Consider the following 22,707-nt stretch of genomic DNA (forward strand, 5'->3'; position numbering starts at 1 on the left):
ATTAAATATTTATAAGAAATGGGATGGAAAAAGAAAACAACAATGCAAGGGACTCATCTCATTTCAAATAATTAGACCTAGAGGCGACAGTGGGTTGATATTGATATGGCCTACTAGGCATATGGGTCAGGCCCATGTAAGAGGCCTTTACAATAGCAAGTCTTATAGGTAGAGTCGACTTGAATAAATATGAGGCTCATGACTCAACCTTATATACATAAGGTTGAGCCCTAGCCTATGAATTTTTTTAATTAATTTTTTTAATTATTTTTTTCTTTAAACTGTCAATAGTAACAGGTTGACTCACGACCCAGTCTAGACAACCCATGTGCTAGGTCTAACCCACTATAGTAGTTGACCAAGCTTTTTTCTCGGGCTTCAGGCTAGCCCAACCTAATTAAGGCATCTAATTAGACTTATAAAACGTGTAGAAATTAACCAAAATTAGAGAGATATAAATAAAACTGATTAAAAACAGTTACATGAATATAACGAACACATTATATTTTGACGAAAATTTTCATATATAATTAAGCTTTAAATTTGTTTTCAACAATTAAAATCTTGCATTTTCAACTCCACACCCTTTGAAACCACACATACTGAATTTTAAAGTCATTTCACTCAAATTTTGACAATTAAGTAAAAATGTTAATATAGTGCTCTTATCATGTTTAATAGTTTATAATTTTGAGATTTAGCTAATTTGTAGTACTCAGGCTTACCTATTTAATTTTGTGTGAAGTAGCTTGAATCATTTATGTTTTTCATGAAATTTATCAATAGTTTTGTGTTATAATAACTTTAGAATTAATTGGTAGTGAAATCAAGTTTGAAAATGAGAGATTTAGAGCGATTTATGACACCATGCATAATTCACAATCACTATGCGAATCATGCATGGTAATGAAGGTTTAAGAATATTTTCCAACCACATGTGTTTTGTGTGGTGAGTTTTTTTTTTTTTTTTTTTGATATTTTCTACAATGAGAGGGGGGTTTGATATGTAAATAGTATGTGTAACTCAAATGATAGAGTTTTTGATTATTTTCCACCATGCAAGGGGTTTTGATATTCAACATATGGGTCATGTGTGGTGTGGATTGTTTTTATATTTTCAAATACGCATGTTTTATTCGATATTAGTAGCATGAGTGATAGGGTTTTTTACTATTAACCAATCTAGCGGGTTATTGATATTTTCTATTTTGGGAGGGTAATTTATATTTTCTAGTTTAGGGTATTTTAACATGTATTTTTTAAATTGTTCGTCATTTTTCAATAAAATACGAAATACGCATATAGTATGAAAATTAAACGATTTATAAATTTGTGTGCAAAATGTTACTAATTAGTAAAACAGAAATCATGAAACAACATTTGGTGATTTGAGATTTCCACCTGAGCGCTACTTCAAGTTAAATGAGTCTTAATTTAGTAGAGTATTAGCACACTTCGTTATTCTATATGTGATTGTGAGGGTAAACTCCTAAGAAGAGTTTTGGTTTAGAGTGAATAGGGTGGACGTCATATTCAACCTATTAGAGTTGTGTTGATTATCGACCTTCAATTTAGTCACCATATAGAAATGGTGCATTATCTCCCCTCTACATTTAGACAAAAGATTAAAGATACTTATTTTGGCGTATAGACATTTATGACATTTAGTGGCATCATGAAGGTATTTGAGAGAAGAGCATGAGGGGAGGACGACACTGATGCTATAAAGATGACATTATTGTTTGTCTTTATTAACACGTTTTTCCAAATACATACATTTATCTGAAATATACATCTGAAGAGATATATTAACTTAAAACTCCTCCAACATATACAACAAATAATTAATGCATGGTAACAAATAAACTTGCATAAGTACAAAATGTCATACTTATTAAAACAACATCATCATAATATTAAATAATCCAAATCTAGAAACTAATGTGTCTAAAAACATTAATCATAAACAACAATGCATAATAAATCACAATACAAATATCATAAAAGTAATTGTCCATAAGTTTAAATGACCAAAATGCCTCTTGCTCATGCAACGCCCTAAGTTGACTTGTTGGCTCTTTCATTGCTTCACTAATCTATGAACTTACCTACAAAACCACAAAAAGAACACGATGAGTGATAAACATTCAGTAAGTAGGTGACCTTTCAACGTCTTTCACACAACCATTAATATCCATAAACCATGTATGTGTTTCATCCTTAATCCATTATGATATTCTCAAATATTTTCCTAGCATCCCAAATGCCTATTCTTTAATGACGGTGTCATCTTGAATGACAAAGACGTCCAGTGTCAGTGCGTGCAAGAGCATTCCAGATGCTAAGTTGTCATACGTTAATGCATAATAATTATACAAGTATCAATGTCATACAAAGTAGACCTAACGTTTTCACTACCACACTGCACATAACTTGGTGGCTAAAATTAGTATATGTATCATTTCATGTTTTTAACTCAAAATTGCTTTGATCGAGGTATGTGTTATTGGACATCCCCAAAATACTCAATTAACTCATTTTGCCTTTGTTAGGACTAAAATATTCTCATTCCCTATATTTTCTTCTCTTTGGGATAAAATAGTCATTTTACACCCACTGACAAGCGTGACTACTTCGATACACACTAACATTCTAATTTTCCAACTACACACGATTGTGTGTTTTACTTACATAAGCATGTTATCTTAAAGTAATATACATAACTGTGTGTCTTATACCACATGAGCATGTGTATTTTTCTGATTTTAAATGCTTATTCATTTTCCTCATATAGGGATTGTAAAACCCCTTTTCAAATATATACCTCTACCTAAAATATGCATTTGAACAGAGGTGCAAACTTAAAACTTTTCCTAAAATTCCAAACAATAGATAATAGACGTATGATAATACAATAATTTCTCATAATCTCAAAAAGTGTATTTATTAAAAACATCAATAATAATATCATCCAATCCATAAGAAAGTGTCTAAATTTCATAAATACAAGTCCCAATGTGCATAATTAAACATGACATAAAATAACACAACAAAGGTCTAAAATCACAAATGATTAAATCACCTCTTGTCTCATGCAACGTCTCATGCTAACTTGTTGGTTTACTTGCCACCTTATTGCTCTAAGAACCTACTTGCAAAATCATAAAAGGAACATACTCAGTAAGTAAACGACTTTTTGACATTATGCACATAATAATAAAACAAGTGTTTCGTATTCAAACTAGTTGTGGTATTCTAGATGCTTCACTAATATCCTATATGCTCATCTGAATATATGAACACCTTATGCTCAATTGTTGATGGTTGTGTAATCTCGGATAACTAATTTCAAACGAAATATATCTACATCTTAGACATTTAGTAAAAGCATGTGACATCTTATATGTCAAATAAAAATGTACTTAGTACACATATCAGCTAAACTTTGGGCTGATGCTTTCATGGTCACATAAACTAGCCTTGATACTTTCACGACCACACTACACCTAGCTCAGTGGCAAGATCACACTACACATTGCTTAATGATAAGGAAGAATACATCATTTTGTGTTTTCAACTCAAAATCACCTTAGTCTGGGTTTATGTTGTCGTCCATATAGTCAAACACCCTATATTTTCCCTTATTTCGTCATACATACATTTAAACATTCACATAATAATTCTATCTAATATTGCCTTCATTAAGAGCAATGTATTCTTAATAGCCTTCATTAACGCCTCACTATTTCCCATAAGGGTAAAATAGTCATTAACATAACTATACATAAGCATTGTTAGCTTCATTCACATTTCTTCCCAAATTCCCTAATTATACATGGGGGTGTCTTTTTCATACATGAGTGTGTACTTTAGTTCTCATAAATGGCCATGCATTCATCTAACACAGACATGTAACCTAGGGTGGCATACACGACTATTTATACTATATCGCAGGAGCGTGTATCCATCCTTAAATAAACATGCTTGTAGTTTTCTCCTAACATGAGATTATTCATCCCCAAATATACACGTGTATTAGACTCCTTACATGGACATGTAATGTCATTTTTTGCAGATTGTCAAAACTCACCTAAATTTACGATTTCTAGCTAACCAATGCAAACTTTAGGCTAAAATTCATACTTTATCACCACTATTCCATCCCAAACATGTTTCTAATCATGTAACCACACATAATCTTTTGGTCTTGAAATTTATATAGTATAAACTGGCAATGTACATCTCAATATCCCAAATACATGATTCATAATGAATTTCCAGAATAATAGCACACATACAAATACATAAAATTCATTTAATTTCCATTCTTACTATCCTGACAACAAGATATCACTGATGTGCATCAAATGACATATCACATGAATTAAACATACATCATATTTTGAACAATTTATTAACTTTGCATAAAATAATAAAGAACAATCTCATATCCTAAACTCACAATGAACACAAGATTAACAAAATTAATCAAATGACTCCTATGCCTAGCATGCTCTTAGTCCTCATCACCGAGATTAGTTCATCTAATAAATCTAGAGATAATCATTCTAAGAGAACAAATTAAAAGCCGCATAACTTACTTTTCCTTCAATGACATCTAGCAAATCTTTAAGTGGCAAGATTGATTCCCAAAGGTTCCTTTGTGTCACCTCTCAATTCTCTCTATTTAGTCTAAAGAAAATAAATAAGAATAATGAGCCAACACGTCTGTGTTCTCTTTATTTTTAATTAAAAATCACGATACACAGTCGTGTAGTCCATATAAATGGGCATGTATGTCGTTGCCCAGTAATGATAATTTTCAAAATCATTGCAAAATTGATCCTTATCCAAATTTAAATAGTTGACCACATATGGGCATGTATTACAACATATATGTGTGTGTGTCTTATAGGCTTAGCCATTTTTTATACATTTAGTAAAAAAGACCATCTTACATTTTCCACACGATTGTGTACCCCAAAAATCACATATATACAATAAATAAACAAATTCCAAAAAGGCAAAAAATAAAAATACCCTTGGAATCTCCGTCTCATATCCTGTCCACCTCTTAAATGACCTCTTTAACTTAATGTTCCTCTAGAGAACTTTAACCAATGGAATTTACTTATTTTTGAGCTGTTTAACTCATCTATCTAGATCTGAATCGAGTGCTCCTCATAAACCAAGTTGTTCTCAAGCTTCAAATCCTCAGCTTTTAACATATCACTAGGTTCACTGATGTACTTATGCAACGACGACATATAGAACATGTTATGAATACAATCCATGCTCACTAGCAATGTAAGCCAATAAGAAACTTTTAGCTATACATTTAAGAATCTTAAAGGGTCCCATAAACCTTGGAGTCAATTACCTTTTCATCTAAACCTTATCACATGACATTAGAGGGCAAATCTCACAAAAACCATATCACTCACCTCAAACTCCAAGTCTCACCTCCTCTTATTTGCATAGCTCTTTTAGTGATCTTAGACTTGTTTCAACATTTTCCAAATTAGTCTAACATCCTTAATCATTTTCTAGGCATATCTAGTCTTAAAGCCTATGCCAGAACATTTCTCTCACCAATCTCATCCTAATGAAAAGGTGATATGCACTTTCTCTTATAAAGTGTCTTATAAAGAGCCATCCAGATGGTCCTTAAATAATTATTATTATATGCAGACTCCATAAGCAACAACACATTAATCTAACTTGCTCTTTGATCCATACAACATGCCCCCAGCATGTCTTCAATCACTTGATTCACCCTCTCAGTCTACCTATTGTTTTGAGGATTTTTATAAACTCTATTAGAAAGTTGATACAAACCTCGTGTTTCTGTCCAACACAATAATAGTCTTCAGCACACTATAAAATCTCATAATTTCTTTAATATATATTTGACCTAATTGATTAGCATTAGTGATGTTTTTAACCAGAATAAAGTGTACTAACTTGGTCAAACAATCCACAACAACCCACAAAATATTAAATCAACCTTTAACCTTCAATAATCCAATTACAAAATCCATAGATATGTGCTTCTATTTCCACTCAAGAATACTTAAAAGCTATACTAAACTAGATGGTCTAGAAGCTTTTGTAATTACTTATTCAATTCTTGGAGTTTGGTTGGGTCATCCTGTACGGTGCTTTAGAAATAGACATTGTCTCAAGAGTACTCTCAATACTAAACTTGACCTTTCTCTTATGTGTCAACTTTGATAAATTATCAGGAAATACATATTAAAACTCACATACAATAGGAGTATTTTGTAAACTTAGGACAAATTCATTTGATCTATTTAAACATATATCAAATAACCCATATAACCCTTACTTAACATTTTTTCTCACTTTTACATTGTTGATCATCATACTCAAAACATGACCCCTATCAAAAGTGAACTTTTCACCATAATCTAGATGGAATTGAACATTTTTCTTTATGTAGTCAATCTTGCCCTTATACTTACTCAAGAAGTCCATATCCAAAATCATATCAAAGTCAGACATGTCAAACACAATAAGATATACATCTAATTCTTGGCCCCTTAAAACCACTGTTTCACCCAACAACATTTGATTACTCAAAACACTATCCTCATTAGACATCTCAATGTTAACATGATCAACAAGTGTAGACTTTAATTTTTACCTTTTAACTATATAACATGCAATAAAATTTTGAGTGACATCATAATCAATTAGCACATATAATAGACAATCATGAAAAATTAACTGACCTGTCACTACATAAATGTTGACCTTAACTTAGGTTTAGGTGGTTGCATAAACTCTAATTGGTCCTCCCCCAATAATATGCTCAATAAGGGTTAGTGCTGATATAGTGCACTTATAGGTGAAATGATATGGTTGTTTGCATTTGTAGTATAACCTCTACCATACCCAGTCTTCGGTATGTCTATGTGGACACCTACGACAAAGAGAAGGGTCATCATGCCTTGGCTGATCCTTTCATTGTGGTTGTTCATCACATTTTAACCTTTTGCTTTTCTAGTTCTTTTTGTGTTTTTGGACTAGAAGCTTCTTTTGTCCCTAAAATCTCAACTGCCTCCCTTATAGTTGCCATTTAGGACTAATTGATCCTATCCCATGACTAGAATTGCTGATTTGGGTTGCTTATGAACACCTTTTTCTCTAACCATCCTTAATCTCATAGCCTCTGACCTTTGGGTTTTACTTAAAGCCTCTAAATAAGATTGAGGAAAATTATCTACCATCAACACATCTTTAGGTATGTCTAATCTCAGTCCATTAATGAAGATCTCTATCTTGTCCTTATCTATGTTGGCTATACTTAGAACATATTGAGCAACTAAACTAAGATGAGTAGAGAACTGTTTGACAATCATATACTCTTATCTTAAGAAACTCATGAGCTTGAACATATAAGATATCAATAAATAAGTGTTCTTTCTCAAATGTCTCTTTGTAATCAACCCATGTCATGCCATTTGCCTAGCCGATATCACACAACATCTGTTAACAAATCTTAGCATCCCCTCTCAACAAATAATTGACATATTGGATGCTTTCACGGTCCATCATCTCAAATAAACTCTTAGTATTCTCCATAACCTTAAACCACTCCTTTGGTGAGACTGGTTTAATCCTTATGCCATCACAAAACTTTAAGGGCTGATGCTTACCAATCAAATTATATATTGTGTAGAGTTGTCATTTATTACCATTGGTAATAATGGTCCTTTGAACCTCCTCACCTACTTAATCTTGTTAGGGTTATAAATCCATAATTAATGGATGTTTAACAAAAGAAATGACCTCAATTAGCATCTCACATTTTCGAATGCCTTTCAATTCTCTTAAAGAACTTCTTGAATTATTTGCCTTATCACCGAGCTGTCAATTTATAATGTTGCAACTATGTCATAGACTTGTCTCCTAGTCTCTATTTGACTACCTTGAGGGGTTGAGACATCTTGATTGTTACTAATGAGTCTTCTAGATCTTCTCATCTTAAAAGAATACATAAGCTTAAACAGATATATCATAGTTCAAATGTAGGTTAAATAATACTTATAGTGGTCGGTATAGGGAAATGGTTAATGTTGCATGATGGGTTACTTAACAAACTTATGCATACTTAGACACTTAACACTTTTGAATTCCTTATATAACTTGCACACAAACGTGCTATAGTCTTACATCCCCATGTTTAACTCTTATACAAGGACATGTTTTCTAGCTCTACATGGGCATCCACTATTAGGGAAGTTAGACACGGATGTGTGTCATATACTATACGATCGTGTATAAATTTCTCCTCAAGAACGACTATGTTATTGTTTGTGAAATCTTCTTCTTCTTCTTCAAAGGGACATATGAGTGTGTATACTTACATACATGATCGTGCATCATGATTTACACTTTTCTAACCTACTGTATTTTTCTTTTTTTAGCCTAATCTCGACAATCCAAAAATTCAAGGCATATACCACGGTCTCTAAATAGTCTAATATTCACATACATTCATGAAACAACAACAACATCACCATAACATTCATAGATAATGATTATTACTAACATTGAACCCTATACTGGCCATATTACAATATAACCTCATTATCTCAATGTTTTTTAGCACAAATAGACTCATTATGGTTACTGTAGTTCCCAAAAGGTTCACAACAAGCTATGAACTTCATTGAATAAATCATATAAACATAATCTATCAAATTTTAAAATAAAAAGGACATCATACTTACTTGGATTCCAATGACACACTAATCTTCATGTGGCTGTAGTGATTCTAGTGACCAAAAGATCCTTTTCGACATTTAAGACTTTCAAGTCTCATTTTTCTCTTTGTGTTTGGTAGCTGTGGTGTAAAAATAAAACAAACATTAGGTTTTGTGTCTCTTTTGTTTTTACCTACCAAACATGACATATTGGTGTGTGTGGTGTTGCTCAAATAAGAAAGTTTTCGAATTTATCGTGAAATTGATCTTATTTTAAATTTCAAAGTTATTGATAATGCACAGTCATATATCCTTGTAGACACAGAAATGCACCTTTATTTACTTAGCCATTTTTATAGTCTCAATATGAAATGACTTCTCTACCTTTCCCAGGCATGAACAAGTGTCATCCTAGTGGTGTATGATTGTCCTTACTAAAAATTATCATTAATCATAATTATACACAAAGAAAAAACTAAAATATCCTTGGGCTTACTTATGGATGTTACAATGTGATTCATTGTAATTGGCCAAGTCTGAAAAATACCCTAACTGTTAATTCATACTAATACTCTAATGATATAACTTTCATATCATCAACACTAATATCATCTCATGATATTCAATAGAAAACATTCAGTATGCCTACTATACAATATTATTACCCAATTAATATCACATATGTAAGAGACACCTCAATGATTTTATATTTTGAAGATCCGTTTCATCTAGACACTTTTCATACACACAATTTATTTAATAAGAAAATAAATTAACAAATGAAAATTAAAGCAACATATGAATATGATGAAAAAAAAGAACTTTTTTTTTTTAATTATTACATATATATTATTACAATATCTTAAAATTGAAAATACAATTGGTTAATAGGGCAAATACTAACAAAACTCTTACTTGCACTACGGCTAATCATTGTGATATCTTACACCCATTTTTCAAGACAATCGTTAAACTATTTATGTTTCATCACCTCAATAAGTGGGTTAGTTACATTCTTTGATGAAGACGTCTTTTGAATCACTATCTCTCCAACTCCAACAAATTATTTAAGAATGTGATATTTACGTTGAATATGTTTAGACCTTTGATGTGTCCTTAGTTCTTTTACTTATACAATGACACCAATATTGTCATAAAACATGGTTATCAGAATAACCATGTTTGGAATCACACCAAGTTCATTTACAAATTTGTGCGTTCATACTACCTCTTTTGTTACTTTTGAAACAACAATGCATTCGACCTCTGTATTGGAATCAATAGTAGTTCTTTGTTTGGAACTTTTTCAACTTATTGCTCCTTTATTACACATAAAGATGAACTCAGACATAGACTTTCTATTGTATATATCTGATTGAAAATCAAAATTTGAGTATCCCTAGATGTTTCACTCTAAACATTTATAACTTGACATTTAATCTTTAGTTTTTCTCAAGTACTTAATGATAGTCTTTACAACCAACTAATGTTTTTACCCTGAATTAGATTGATATCTGCTTGAAACACTTACAAAATAGACTATATCAAACTTCCTACAACTGAAACATAAGGCACGTTATACATCTATTGATGCTCTTCATCAATCTTTATCTTTAGAAAGATATAGTCCATGTCTATAAGGTAAAAGACCTTTCTTAGAATTATCTATGCTAAACCGCTTTAACATCTTCTTTGTGTACATTCATTAGAAAACACTTATTATTCCTTTCACTCTATCTTTGTAGATGTGAATTCCTAGGATATAGGTCGTTTTTCCTAAATTTTTCATGGAGAAGGTTATAGATAACCAAACCTTGACCTCAGTTATCATGCTTATGTCATTTCCTATTAATAGTTTATCATCTGCATACAATATGAGAAATACAATGTTATGAGCTTTTTGCTATTTATAAACACACGACTCATTTGGATTCTTTATGAAAAAAAAACGTTTTGATTATTTCATCAAATAAAATATTTTAGCTTCTATAGCTTTGTTTTAATCTATATATGGATTGATGTAACTTTCACACTTTATTTTATTTAGTTCTAGACACAAACCTAACAGATTGTTGCATATGTATATTTTCCTCAATAAACCTATGAAGGAAGGTAATTTTGATGTCCATTTGCCAAATCTTACAATTGTAATGTGTGGTTATAGCCAATAGAATTTTGATAAATTTAATTATAGTGACTGGTGATAAGGTCTCCTCATAATCCAACCCTTATTTTTAAGTGTATTATTTTGCCATCAGTCAGGCCTTGTAGGTATTTACATATCCATCTTTGTCAATTTTTCTCTTAAAAACCCATATGCATCGAATAATAACTATTCCTTCTAGAGGATTGACAAGTTTCTATACTTGATCATCATGCATAGAATCTATTACAGATTTCATAACTTTTAACTATTTTCCAAAAATGACATCTAATATCACTTCTTCATAGCTTTTAAGATCATTATCATGATCGACTTCTCCAACCATAAAGGATTTAAAATCCCATTTATGGAGAAATCCATATCTTTTTGAAATTTTAGATATCTTTGTAGATCTACAAACTGGAATAAGTGTATGCTGAAAGGATTATCCTGGTTCAACATGTTTGATCTGAGACTCTTACACGTTTTTTTGGAGCAATACTTTTTTTCCATCACCACCTTCTTGAAAGAATTATTTCTCTAAAAAGTATGCATTTCTACTGATTGAGATTTTTTAATCAATTGAAAAGTACAAAAAATATCCTAAACATCTTTAAGATTTCTTATAAACTAACATTTTTCAGATTTGGCATCCAACTTATCAATCTTAACAACCTTGACATAAGTTAGACATCCCTAGAGTTCTAGATAATTAAGACTAGAAGGCTTACTATACCACTTCTCATAGAATATCTTCTGAACAGATTTGGATGATACCTTATTCAAAATATGTGCAACAAAAAATATAATATAACCCTATAATGACATCGGTAAGTTTGTAAAACTTACCATAAACTGTACAATAACTAATAGAGTACAATTCCTCCATTCTAATACATCGTTTTGTTATGGTGTATATGGAGTAGTTAATTGGGATATTATTCCATTCTCTTTCAAATAATCTCGAAATTCTATACGTAAATATTTGTCCTCATGATCTGATCGTAAGGCCTTTAATCTTTCCAGATTGTTTTTCTATTTTTTTTTGAATTCTTTAAACTTTTTGAAGGATTTAGATTTGTATTTCATTAAATACATGTATCCATATCTCAAATAATCATCTATAAAGATAATCAAATATTAGAAACCTCATCTTGCCATTTGATTAAATGGTTCGCATACATATGAATGTATTAATTCTAATAATTTTGTGGATATTTCCCTTTCATTTTTACAAGGTGATTTGATCAATTTTTCTCAAAGACAAGATTTACAAATTGGATAGGCATCTAAATTTAATGGGCTTAAAATCCTATTTGTTTCCAACCTCATTATCTTGTTGTCTCCTATAAGGTTTAGTCGATGATGTCAAAGTAACCTTGAATCAATTTCATCTCAAGATCTCTTATTTGTAATAGTATTCATAATACTTAGATCATTCAATTAATAATACACACACGATATTGTGTCTTAAGAATATGTTTTATTTTGAGTATGGTAGGTTATATGGGTATGTTTCTTTGAGTATCTTGAAATTAATAGCGAGATATACAAACTTAATTGGAAGTCAACAACTTCATTCGAAGTTGTGCTATTTATCTTATTTCTTTTGAGATATAAAGGTTAAAGAGAAATTATAAAGAAAACTAATAGATAAGAACATATTTTATAATCACCTTTTAGATGTTATTCTTATCACACTCTCAAATTAGAGATTCATATAATATAATTATTAGTGAATATAATTATAAATGTCCTATGTAAATTATAGACATATAGATTGCTTTGGTTTGTTTTGATAGTCATATTGACCAAACAGTTGGTTGAAATACTATCACTGAATCTTGTTATTTTCTTAAAATCTATATTGGCCATTGTTTATCTAAAAAACAAAACCTTGTTTTCTTTTACTAAAATAAAAAAAATTATTAATATTTGCCCAAATGGGAGAATATTAAAAAATTTCTTGAATATGAGCAAACATTGATGTTTTAATTTAATATAGCCTAGGTAGATATATACCCCAACTAATTGTGTTTCGTGAACATATTATGTCAATTTTGTTAAATACTTCACATTTTATAAATTAAATCTGAGTTCTAATAATACACGTATAAACTATTGAATTTATTGGGCTTTTGATAAAATAGCCCAATAAACTACTATATAAAAGTCCAAATCTTCTTTCCCAATACACGTACAATATATTATGCATCTATTAAAATATAGTTATTTTGAGAGTATATAAAAAAAGAAGACAAGTTTTAATATATTAATAATCAATTAGATTTGGAGTTGATTCAACAGCAATTATGGGACATCAAGTTTGCCTAATTCCTTACCCATTACTCTCTAGTTTTATAATCTATAAGCATATGACTCTATTATTGAATTGAAAATTGATTGAATACACTGATACACAGATATATTGGTGAGAATTTGTCTAATTTAAAATTTTAATACTATAACAGTTTCATCAGTCATTCAAGTGGAATATAAGCATGCCCTCGGAAAGACACAAAGTCGTATGTCACATCACCTCAGGATCAACTCCACACACCGACGGATTAACAACCTTTAAAATCTGAAAAAGAACTTCAGCAGTTTTGTATGCCTTGGTAAGCTTTGCACTGGATTTTAATGGAAAAAATAAAGGTTATCAGTACAAGAAATACTACTTCCAAATCATATCCCAAGAAGAATTTATCACATATCAAATGTAAAGAATAATTTATCAGCCCTAAAACTTACCGATCAGCTTTGTCAGCAGCATATTGCAATGGTTGTATATATTTGTTGTAATATTGTTGATAAAACCTCTGCAATTCACGCACATCAGTTTTTTCCCTTCTTCCCTGTAATGTTGGATCATTCTCCTGCAAACAAAAAAAAGTAAGAAATGCCATCAAAAAACCATCACCACTTACTACAAGAAGAAATACGCCCATAAAGCAAAAGATGGTGATAAATGCTAGTCAAGATACCAAAGGATACCACAGAAGGCTTTGTTTAAGCACATTGGATTCTCGGAAGTGACATATCAATTGACTTGAGTGGATTCACCCAAATCAAACCTAGCTTACAAACAAATACCAAAGCCATAAGCGCCTGGAACATTATGAAGAGCAATGCCTCTGGCACAAGTTGCAGGTAATGGCTTGTTGAAATATGTCAACCAGACATCATTCAAAAACCAGTTTCAAAGTATACTTTCTTTACCCTAAAATTCTTCAACCTTCCCTGTATGATCACTGACTTTAAAATTGGGAGCCACTTCGAAACACCATAACTTTGGAAGCCAGAAAAATCATTGCATATAAATATCCCAATTAGGTGGCCCAAAGTCCAACCCTTGAGGTTAACTAGTCAAAACACTCTGAATATCTGACCTTTAGTTTTAACAAGCACAAACAAGGTTTGCTAGCTTTATGCAATAAAGATATAGTAACTCATTTTTTCTTCATTGAACATCTTTGTTGCCGTTCAACATATGCAGCACCAAACTCAGTTTTATATACACATTCATGTAAAATACAACGAACCCCTTCCGATTTAATTTCACTTTATGTCATATTTTTACACAGCTGTTTCATTTTGATCACAGCACATTCTTGTTGACAAATCACCCAGAAACATATGAGACTTGTTTACATCCCATTTACGTTGAAACTTAGAACCCAACAAAAATTAGATAATACAATAAATGACATTCTCATGGACCATTTCTTGTAAGTTTAACACAGAAAAAAAAAAAAAAGATATAAAACTTGAGAAAATGAACATAAATTAAGCACATCCAAAGTCCCTTCACAGATAAAGGCAAAAAGGCAGTTTTCCTAGGTTAAGTATTTCCTTGTAATGGCAGAACTCAGCCTATTCCAGTTCTCAAATATAACCACATGAATAGTTAACAGACAAAAATTCTAAAATTAAGTGTCAATATGACAACTTCCATTAAAAAGAAGGCAAATATTGAAAAATAAAAGATGAGAACAAGGGTGGTTATCACTTAATTCAGAGCTAGCTTTTTCTAAAACTAATGCACTCTGATTTCTTAGAAAAGGGGAAAAGAATCATATCACTCACACTTTCGAGGCGCTGAAGGAGGGCCGTTTTAAATTGGTGAACACCTTGTCCACTAGAAGTGGGATCCAATCTATGAGCTCTCAAAGGCATAAAAGCGGCCTACATTCAAAACCAGAACATATGAATCACACTGATAGAAATGCAAATAAGAAAAGAATTGTGCCACAATAATATTTTAAATAAGAACAAGCAGAATGAAAATGAAATTTCAAAACAAACAAAAGATTACATGAGAATACATGCTGAAAGTTAAAAAAGACAGATAGTCATAAATTGTTTTCACCATCTTGAAAAACAAATAAAAGAAGCAAATTATTACCCATAAACACACAAAAATTCATAAGAGTCCAGGAAAAACCTTCACAATGAGACACATGCAACTCTTTTGAATAGAATACCATTTAAGTAAGATCATACCTAAGTCAAGAGTAACATCGATAATGCTAAAATTTTAAACTTATATGCAAATTATTACCAATAAACACACAAGAATTCATAAGTCTAGGAAAAACCTTCGCAATGAGATACACGCAACTCTTTTGAATAGAATACTATAAAAGTAAAATCATACCTAAGTCAAGAGTAACATCAATAATGCTAGAAGTTTAAAGTAATATGCAACTATCAACAACAGTAAGTTGTAACACACTTCCTCATGAGTAAGGGAATTAATTATAGGGGTGGGTTAGAGCCAAGCCAACTCAGCTCAAATCCATCATCCAGTTAGAATGAGCCAAACTCAAACTCAATTTGAGTTCAACTCATTTATCTTTTTTGGTGACACTATTCACTCCACCAGCAATACTATTTATCTTGTTGGCAACCTTTTGATGACACTGTATATAAGTTCGAACAAGCTCAAACTAAGTTTTATGGATTTGAGTTAAGCTCCAATAGACTTTGAGCTTGATTCAACTCAACTCCAACCCTAATTATTGGTCCATAGGTTTATCAAGTGAATATGAAAATTGACATTCTTTTATTGTGATTTGAAATTAATTAACACAAAAGAAAAATTTCAGGAATTACCCACAAAATATAAGTCAAAATAGGCTCTTTTACAATAAGGAACTAGTAATTGCAAAAGGTAATAGCCAAAATTTTTATTTACATTTGTTGATATTATCTTGATCCGCACATAATTGGCCACCTAAAGGCATGAGGTAATATCCACTTTGGCCTTTAGTGGCCTTACAGTTTTGCCTTTAAAAGGTCCCTTGTAAGGGAGAGAGAGATTTTGTTTATATTGACCCAAGATCGTCAATAACTATTCTATGTGGGATTTTTGCCATAAACCTTGCCCCCTAGTCAAGGGGTTTGAGGAGAGCACCTAACATCATCCCCAAATATGGAGCCACTGTTAATGTTGCCTCGGTCTGCATATAACAAATCACTTAAAATTGTGAGGTATTGTCCATTTTGACCTTTGTTGGTTTCATGATTTTGCCCTCAAAAGACACTTCATGAGGGAGAGGGAGACATTGGGTTTATACTGACCCAAGGCCCTTGACCTCTATTTGATGTGGAAGTTTTGGCATCAATGACATTCTTAAACCATGATAATTAAAAATAATGAAACTCTTGTTTTCTGTGGCCGTATGTTTAAAAAGCCAAAGTTTATTAGTGTTAGATGTCAGTACCTCTCGAATTTGTACTAATCATTATGTATTTATCGGTGGCAATTACAACCATTTTGGCAAAAGGTTATCTAAAATAAACCACATTTTAAATGATCTGGCTTTCTTGGATTACCACAGCCTGAAAATTCATCATTTTGTAAGGTCACCCAAAAATATTTCAAGGCAGCTTACAAGACTTCTAACATATTAAATTACACCAAAGAACTGCCAAATGATTTTTGTACGGTAAATCTATAGTGTTTGCAGATGGTTTAGATTTCTTTTGTTTAGGCAGGCCGAAAGTTCATCATTTTGTTGGGCCATGATGCCCTCATCTTGGATGCACTGCAACAGATGCACAACAGTTTATAAATGAACTCCAACTTAAGTTTCATACCATAACAAAGAAGAAATTTGAGGAACAATCCCAAAGCGCATTTTCTTCTTTCTGGAATCTCAACAAATAACACCAGGAATTGATTGATATCTAACTCCAACATCGCAGTGTGATCATGGAAAGAAAAACCATAATGACAGTCAAGACACACAAATATTCACTCACTTGCACTTCCGGCCACCCTTACAAATAAAAACCAACTGAAAAAAGCACAGTGCAGCCAAAGAGGTACCCGCACCACATGCACAAGCATATATATATCATCAGAGCCAAATTACTTAACTTGTACATACTTTGCTTAAGCCTCGCGCGCCTGGTTACTTATCATATTTACTAGTATAAGCATTCTCATCTGTCCACATTTAGGTTGAGTTTGATCGTTCTTACATTTTTATAAGCCTTATAACTTAAAATTTTTTGAGCTCGCACAACATGATTAATACACAGACATGCTCAAGATATTTTGGCAGCAAACAAAACGATATGATTAATCCATAAGGCTCACAACAATAACTTACAGAGAAAAGCAACTCTTGGGCTACTCGATTCAACTTCATGAGCCACACGGAGAATAGGCACAATATCAACAAGCGAAGACGGTGGCGCCACTTCATTATCAAAGATTGTCTCTCCGAGATTCCCAGCCGTCTGCGTCCGCATGGTTGGCCTCAACGGCGGACGCTGATCGGAGGAACCGGCTCCTCCTCCTCTCGACGACATCTTTCCTTCTTCTACCAAACCCTCGCTGTTCAAATACGCTCTCTTTCCTGGCCAAATTCAAACCAACACGCTTAACAAAAATCAAGAAAACAAATAATAAATAGAAATTAAAGATTAAAAAAAAAATAAAAAAAAAATGTAAGTAACAGATGACGAAGAGGAAGAGCATCGGGCTACTAAATCTGCCATCTGCAAGCAACGAAAATAAAAGCAGAAATAGAAAGGGAGAATTTAAAAGAAAAAATTAAAATAAAAAGCTGAAGAAGAAATGTGAAAACAGAGCAAGAGAGAAAGGCGGTTACAAGAACTGTGAAGAAGGAGAGTGTAAAGGTTTGGAGAGTGCTTAGAGATGAAGCTACCCACGAAGACAGCAACGGAGAGAGTACACAAAAGAGAGTAAAGAAGAAGCAGAGTAATCTTAAAGACTGGTGTCGTTTCTTCGAAATAGATTACGGCTCAGCGCGTTATTATAAAAAATGAGTTGAATTCCAAAAGCTACGAATAATTTTCAAATGAAATAAAACTACATTTATAAGAAAAAATATATCAAAATCAATCCATATTACTATGTATGGATGAATTTGTAAAATTTATTTATATATTTAATATTATTTTTATTGATAAAAATTTAATATTTGTGACGTAAAAGATTCATTAAGAACACTTATATCAAATGATTACTTTTTATTCGAACTTTGATAAAAAATGATTTCTCACATTTTTTGTTTAAATATTTTTTTTTGCACTAATTTATGAAAGTTAAAATTTAACCATCAAAAAATATTTTTTTTATTTTGTATTATATAAAACATAGTTAATATTATTAACATTCTTTTAAAAAAAAAAACCTTTTCCCATATTAATTATATATTTTTCTTTTTCAACATATCTTCCTTTTTTATATATACTTCCTTTATTCTCCTTTCTCATATTTTTGGTGCTAGAAAAAAACCGAGGGCGAGTTGATGAATTTAGAGGTGCTTGTGCTCATTACTCTTGCAAGTAATGAGGCATTCCAGAGTTGGTGGAAGCAAGCTTTAAATGGGCAAAAAGGTTATAAACGAGCTATAAATTCATTTCTAACAATTAAAATCTTGTAATTTCACCCCCACACCCGTTGAAACTGCACATTCCCAATTTTCAAAACCATTTCCAACGATTTCACTCAATTTTCAACAATTAAAAAGAGCAAAAAGGTTAGTATATCACTCTTATCATGTTCAACAGCTTATAATTTTGAAATTTAGCGATTTTGTAGCACTCAAGTTTACCTGTTTAATTTTGTTTAAAATAGCTTGAATCTCTTGTGTTTTTCATGAAATTTGTCAATGATTTTGTATTGAAATAGGTTTAAAATTGACTTGTGGTGAAATTAGGTTTGAAAATAGAAGATTTAAGTTGATTTCTGTCACCACACATGATTTGTAATCACTATACGAATCATACGTAGTAATGGAAGTTGAAGCTGGGGGAGGGGGGTTGATATTTTCCAAGCATGGATGATTTGCATGGTGGGAGTTTTTTTGGATATTTTTCATAATGCAAAAGGGGGTTTGATATATAAATGGTTTGCGTGACCCATCAATTTTTTTCTTTGTTAAAACTTTTTAACAACAAGAAATAAACGTTTAATCATCACTTTTCTCTTGTCAAAGTTATAAATTTATTTAATTTTAATGAAAGTATAAATAATTAATTATTAAAATCATAAAAATAATATTTCTAACAACCAAATATTGATCCACTTGTTATTTTCTTTTTGCTTATGTAGGTCACACATGGCGTGGGTTATTTTATTTTTTTCAAATATGTGTGTTTTATTCAATATGTGTAATATGGATGGTAGGGTTTTTTGCTATTAACCAACCCAAGGAGTAACTTTTTTTTTTTTTCGGAGAGTAATTAATACTTTCTAATTTAGGGTTTGTAATATTTATTTTCAAATATTCGGTATTTTTTTCAATAAAAATATGAAACATGTATATATTATGAGAATTAACCAATTTGTAATTTTTTGTGTGTAGAATGCTCTATTGGGCACAAAAGAAATCATAAAACAATATTTGGTGATTTCAGATTTCCACTTGATCACTATTTCAAGGCTCAAGTCAACACACAAAGCCATCGAGATGTGATGGCCAAGATTAATGTGACATTGACCAACAAACAGACAAAAAAAAAAACTTTTAAAACATTATGTTTTGAAAAGTTTATTCAATTTGAGGAGTCTTAATTTAGCAGAGTTTAACGTATTCCATTATATCATATATGTGTCGCTGTGAGAGTAAACTTTAAAGAGAAGTTTACGGTTGTGGGGGTAAACGAACCCCAATGTTTACACAAATGTTATTATAATAAAATTTGGTAAGGGCAAATTAAAGAAACAGTGAAGGGTATATATCAACAACAGTTAAAATCCTTACTTATTGCATATAATTGTATTATTGTATATAATTGTAATTATTTCAATTATTTTTTATTTTTATTTAAAAATTTATTTTATTTTTAACAGTGAGAATGAGATAATATTATAAGGATTATTGATGTGTTTTTAAAGATATTGGTATTTAATTTTTTATACCGTATGTAAACAAGAGAAATTGTTTTGGTATTTGGTCTAGAAGTTAAAATGTTAAAAACACTTGGAAAACTAGAAATAGTAGACAATTTTGAGTTAATTAAGGGTGTGTCAAGTCAATATGAATATAGTTTAGATTAAGTTATAGTTGAAAAAATTTGACACTATTCTAATTCTAATCAAGTTATGGTTGGGGGTTTACTTGATCGAACTGATACGATACGAACATAACTCGATATCACAAATTATCAAGCCTAATTTAGCATAATAATAATGCAATGAATTTACTCACATGATAGTCAATTAAAATAATATTTTTTTGAAGGGGGATTGAAAAATGATTCCCAAAAATTTTGTTCAACTTTTCAACCATTAGAATAAGGTTGGACAAATTTGCCTTAGTATATATAGAAAATTTTGACCAATTTAAGCATGAACAAACTAAAAGTAGGTTCGAAGACATAATTTATGGCCCAAATTACGCCTTATCAAGGATTTTTTTTGGATGAAAATGGGTGTAAAAATTAATATAAAGTATTTATTATTTGGAGATTTTTTGAGCTTGTTGAAATATGAAACATGTTTTGATTTAAAGAAAAAGGGAAAATAAATTTTTATTATGCAAAATTACATTTAGGTGGTAAATATATTTATAAGCGAAATGAAAGAGGTAAATGACATTTTATCTCTTATCCTTAAAGGTTTAATTAATATTTTTTATTAACGAAATAAGAGGGTTCAATGACATTTTACTAGACGTTGACACTTAAAAGGTTAATTGATATTTTTTGTCATTTAAAAGAAATTATTTAATTATTTAAATATGTATATTCCATTCTCTCACTCTCTCTCTTTTTTTTTTTAGATATAGAATTTTACCAATGGTAAAAATCATGATATCATATCTGAATTCTTTTGGTTACATCTAGAATTTTGAATTTATCTGTGAAAATTGTAAATAAATTTTAACCATAACTTCAAACTCATTTTATTTAACAATAAATAAAACTCTCAAATAAGCTTTAGTAACAGTATTCTTTAGTGCTCGGATATAGTTCCTATAATACTGTTGATAAAAGTTGAGAATTTCTAGCTCATTATTTTTCTTCATTTTTACCCTTAATGATCTAGTTGTACCAGTAACTATAGCAAACTAGGATTAGTTTCACAAGTGGGAAAAGTTATCTTAACTAGGCTAGACTAGCTTCCTTTGGATCATGCAAGGGGAGTTGCCATGTTATCTTTCTGGTAACGTTACAAACCCAGTTTCTACACTTTGATAATGATAAAGACACAACCATATTCCCTTTTACCATAGTCTAATAGGACAAGTAAGAAGACTCAACAAATGCAAAAATAGTTTCCGAAAGGGGAAATGGAAATGGTACCTCACCAAGGTTAGCTATCTTTGGATCATGCAACGAGAGTTGCTATATTATTAACTTGGTAACATTTTTACTGGCCTAGTTTTGACCCTTGGACCTTTAGTCATGATCTAATGGTACCAATAACATTACCCAACAAGTCTAAACATATTTTCCCCAGGGGAAACTTGTTATGTTACCTAGGTTCACTATATCTGGATCACATGGTAAGAAGAGTTGCTATGTTATTTACCCAATAATATTGCCAACTACTTAGAATCATAATTAGAAGGTACTAGTGACATTATCGGACGAGTTTGGCAAAGAATTCATAATTGAAAATGTTATGTTACCCAAGTTAGCCATTATAGTTTTATTTTATTGGTAGCATTATTGCTCTTGTTTCCTTCCTTAGATCTAACTATGTTTACATCAAACGTGATCCTATGATACTGTAAAACGTCATCAAGTAATATGTTATTTATCTAATTATATTACGAGTCAAGTTAATACCTTTAATGATCACTTAGATCAAATCATGGTTATGCCGCACATGACATTCCCAAATATTGAAATAATTTGCTTAGAAAAAAAATAAAATATTGAAACAATTTCCCTCGATAATAGGATTGCTAGGCTATAGGGGCTGTTATCTTTAGATTGTTGGAACATATTCATAATGATTGCAAAGTGTAACATCATAAATACCTCACATTTGGTGTTACATGATTGATAAAATGTTTCATAATGTCTTGTTTGAAAATTTTGATAATCTCATGGTGAAATCTAGGATGTAATCTTTTAAACCATTGATGACACAACTTTTTCTCAATTTCCTAACGAAAAGAATTTTATATATATATATATATATATATATATATATATATATATATATATATTATATATATATATATGTGTGTGTGTGTGTGTGTGTGTGTGTGTGTGTGTGTGTGTGTGTGTGTGTGTGTGTGTGTGTGTGTGTGCACGCGCGCGCACACGCTTGCACTATATTGTCAGAATTCAACATCATTCACTCTCACTTAGTAGAGACTTATTTTTAGGAATGAC

General features: G+C 31.1%; 1 protein-coding gene across 3 annotated transcripts; it reads right to left on the bottom strand.

Moving 5' to 3' along the window:
• Window positions 1-13,241: 13,241 nt before the first annotated feature.
• LOC123225286 (callose synthase 3) lies at window positions 13,242-18,176 on the bottom strand. Of its 3 annotated transcripts, XM_044649214.1 has the most exons (6): window positions 18,000-18,176; window positions 17,845-17,886; window positions 17,496-17,744; window positions 14,962-15,060; window positions 13,627-13,751; window positions 13,242-13,505 (listed from the first exon to the last, which is right to left on the bottom strand). In XM_044649214.1, the coding sequence occupies exons 3-6, from the start codon at window positions 17,589-17,591 to the stop codon at window positions 13,406-13,408; spliced, it is 420 nt and encodes a 139-aa protein (XP_044505149.1). In that variant the 5' UTR covers window positions 17,592-17,744; window positions 17,845-17,886; window positions 18,000-18,176; the 3' UTR covers window positions 13,242-13,405. The 3 variants fall into 3 exon arrangements, with proteins under 3 accessions (XP_044505149.1, XP_044505146.1, XP_044505148.1); XM_044649211.1 differs by lacking the exon at window positions 17,845-17,886 and having other exon boundaries at window positions 18,000-18,172; XM_044649213.1 differs by lacking the exons at window positions 17,845-17,886; window positions 18,000-18,176 and having other exon boundaries at window positions 17,496-17,838.
• Window positions 18,177-22,707: the final 4,531 nt, after the last annotated feature.

This window comes from Mangifera indica, chromosome 9 (assembly GCF_011075055.1).
Source record: "Mangifera indica cultivar Alphonso chromosome 9, CATAS_Mindica_2.1, whole genome shotgun sequence".
Classification (NCBI taxonomy): domain Eukaryota; kingdom Viridiplantae; phylum Streptophyta; class Magnoliopsida; order Sapindales; family Anacardiaceae; genus Mangifera; species Mangifera indica.